This window comes from Acomys minous, assembly GCF_964271855.1.
Source record: "Acomys minous genome assembly, chromosome: 2".
NCBI lineage: Eukaryota > Metazoa > Chordata > Mammalia > Rodentia > Muridae > Acomys > Acomys minous.
Window position 1 is genome coordinate 137,426,233 of NC_140484.1, and position 3,392 is coordinate 137,429,624.

The 3,392-nt window shown below is 40.6% G+C and overlaps 1 protein-coding gene across 1 annotated transcript; it reads left to right on the plus strand.

Moving 5' to 3' along the window:
- Positions 1-2,018: 2,018 nt before the first annotated feature.
- On the plus strand, positions 2,019-2,942 carry LOC311592855 (olfactory receptor 2D3-like; the record flags this gene model as incomplete). Its single annotated transcript, XM_084773703.1, has 1 exon — positions 2,019-2,942. The coding sequence occupies one exon, from the start codon at positions 2,019-2,021 to the stop codon at positions 2,940-2,942; it is 924 nt and encodes a 307-aa protein (XP_084629829.1).
- Positions 2,943-3,392: the final 450 nt, after the last annotated feature.

A 3,392-nucleotide genomic window follows, 5' to 3' on the forward strand; every position in this document is an offset into this window, starting at 1 on the left:
TTTTAAGACAAGGCTTCTTTGTGTGGCTTTGGTTGTCCTAGAACTTACTCTGTAGACCAGGCTGGCCTCAAACTCAAACATCTGCCTGCCTCTGTCTCCCAAGTTCTAGGATTAAAGGTGTGCACCACGACTGCTTGGCAGGATAATTTTTATTGTGTATATTTAAGACACATAGTATAACCTAATCCAGGCCAGATGGCACATGTTGTCAATTCCTGTACACAGAAGGCTGAGGTAGGAGAATCACATATTGAGGTGCAGTCTTGGTTACACAGCAAGATACAGACAACCCGAGGCCACATATTTGGAACAACCCATTAGGTGGCAGTGAGCTTACTAGTGGCTATACAACTTAAGAAGTGAATGTCTTTCTTCAAGAATTCTTCGGCTGCTAACAGCTCAGCAAGGCAAAGTAGAAACTTTTAACATGGCCCCAAGTCCATATTAAACACAGTTTGATGCAGGTCTTACTCAGAAACTGAAGATGTTGAGATAATGTTTGCAAAAGCTGTTTCATTGTTTTACTATGGCATTTAGTAGCCATTTTCCAATTCCAGCTCTTATATATCCTTTCTATGTCTCCTTCTGCTTCTTCTCCTTCTTTTCCTTTTCCTCCTTCTCCATCCCCTTCTCTCCTTTTTCCTTTCCTTTTTTCTGGACCCTTCTCTCTCTAATGATGTTCCCTGTTCCTTACAAGAAGTAGTGCATATGCAGTGCTTGGGACTGAGCATTCAATAGTCACTAATTCTCAACACTTTAATTGGCTTGAGGCTATATTCACCACAGTTCACAGCAAAGAGAAACTTCTCGAACTAAGGCTATGAGTAGCATTTGTCTATAAGTATAAGCATAAAGATTTAAAGAACATCTGGACACCATTTAAATTTAACTAAACCATAGTTGGAAATTTCCCTAATGGCCAATGATTTCCTTATGCATGGACTTATTTTTAGCTAGGTTTACAATACCAGACATGTATTTCCTCCTGTGGATTGACCTGAAACCCAGAGAGTAGCTGATGACCTTCATAAGCATCACCCTACTATCACACATCTGACCTGGCAAGTTGACATGGCTGGACAAGATTATAGATGCCTTTTTCTTCCTGGAAGCCCATTCACATCTTCTACATTCTAAAAAAAACTGGAGGAGGTCTCCCTCAGTCACAGTCATAGGGGAGGAGAGTAAGAGGAAAATGGGAGGGAGGGAGGAATGGGAGGATACGAGGGATGGGATAACAATTGAGATGTAATATGAATAAATTAATAAAATATATTTTAAAAAATAAAAATAAAAACTATCTCATATGAACTTAAGATGGATAAAAGTAGATATAAATACTGTTAATGATGATGGACAATAGGCAATACCAACAGATGGCAATTATTGACATTAGTACATAAGGACCCTGTGAGAAGAAAAGACAGACTGCTGAAGATTGGCATTAAACTACTGAGTGCTGGAGCCTAGGAGGAAACATTTTAGCTAATAAATTTGGACAATGATCACGATCACAGAGTACTATTCCAATCTACCTTACTTTTAAATCTTGGCAAAATATTTCTTCAGAATTATCTTGTAGATAAAATTAATAAATAGGTGTATTAAATGTTATAAAGTTTATAGCATAAACTAGGACTATTTAAAGTCATATTAGCTTGCTTGCTTCCCAAACCTACAGAAAGGAAGGAGGGTGGGTGCACCATGAGCAGCACCACAACCTTCTCTAAACAGACTTTGGTGAGCCAGATGAGATTTGGCCAGGTAGCACATTCATAATGAATCTCTTTGGCTGGGCCTGCTAAAATATGCACATAATGGGAAAGTGAAATTTGGATTTCAATCATGAGAACTAGTGAGCAAAACCAAGCCTTTTGGAATATAAAAGTTTTGAACATAAAGAAATCAATAATTTGTTTTTCTGATTGATAAATATATAAGCTTCTCAGATATTCTAAAACAACTTGTATGTATATTTCTTTCCTTGATGCTTTCCCTACAGAGACAAACAACCATTCATGGGGGAGGACAACAGAACCTCTGTGACAGAATTCATCTTCCTGGGACTCTCACAGGACCCACACACCCAAGTCCTGCTCTTCTTCCTCTTTCTCGTCATCTACCTGCTCACTGTGCTGGGAAACCTGCTGATCATTGTGCTCATCCACACAGACCCCAGACTCCACACTCCCATGTACTTTTTCCTTAGGAACCTGTCCTTTGCTGACCTCTGCTTTTCTACAACCACAGTCCCTCAGGTGCTCATCCACTTCCTGGTGAAGAGGAAGACCATTTCCTTTGCTGGATGCTCCATACAGTTAGTGGTGTTGCTCCTGGTGGGATGCACAGAGTGTGCTCTGCTGGCAGTGATGTCCTATGACCGCTATGTGGCTGTCTGCAAGCCTCTGCACTACTCCACCATCATGACACACTGGGTTTGTGTCCAGCTGGCTGCGGGGTCCTGGGCCAGCGGTGCGTTTGTGTCCCTGGTGGATACCACATTCACATTGCGCCTCCCTTACAGAGGAAACAATGTCATTAACCACTTTTTCTGTGAGCCTCCTGCCCTCCTGAAGCTAGCTTCAGCAGACACTTACAGCACAGAAATGGCCATCTTTGCCATGGGTGTGGTAATCCTCTTAGCTCCTGTCTCCCTCATCCTCATCTCCTACGGGAACATCATCTCCACTGTGGTCCAGATGCAGTCTGGAGAGGGAAGGCTCAAGGTCTTCTCCACTTGTGGCTCCCACCTCATTGTGGTTGTTCTCTTCTATGGCTCAGGAATATTTGCCTACATGAGGCCAAACTCCAAGATAATGAGTGAAAAGGATAAAGTGATTTCGGTGTTCTACTCAGCAGTGACACCCATGATGAACCCCATCATTTACAGCCTGAGAAACAAGGATGTCAAAGGGGCTCTCAGGAGAATAACTGCAAAATAATATATTTTCAGTGTGTCTCATGACTGAGCTGACCATTGTAGGAATAGAGAACAAAGGCTGGGTTTTTTTTTAAAATAATGTTTTCCTTCTTTTACTCTATTCTTCTAGCTCCTTCTGTTTTCTTTCTTTTTTTTCTTTTTTCTTTTTTCTGTTTGGTAGCTATGTGAAAAAAAAATTAAATTCAAAAATAGAAAGTAAAGAGAAATTAGTGGAGAGATGAAGGCATAAGAATGGAGGAAAGGAGAAAGAAAAAAAAAAGTAGACAAGAAGGGAGCTGGAGGAGTGACAGCAAAGAAGTTTCTCCTCTCTTAAGTCACACAAGTCAATAATGAAACTGGACTAGTTAAGCATTTAACTATATGTCAACAAGCATGAAAAGAGGCCTAAACCATTACAAATATTCATGGGATCACAGTCACGTTCCTCATTCTTGCATGCATTCAATAATTT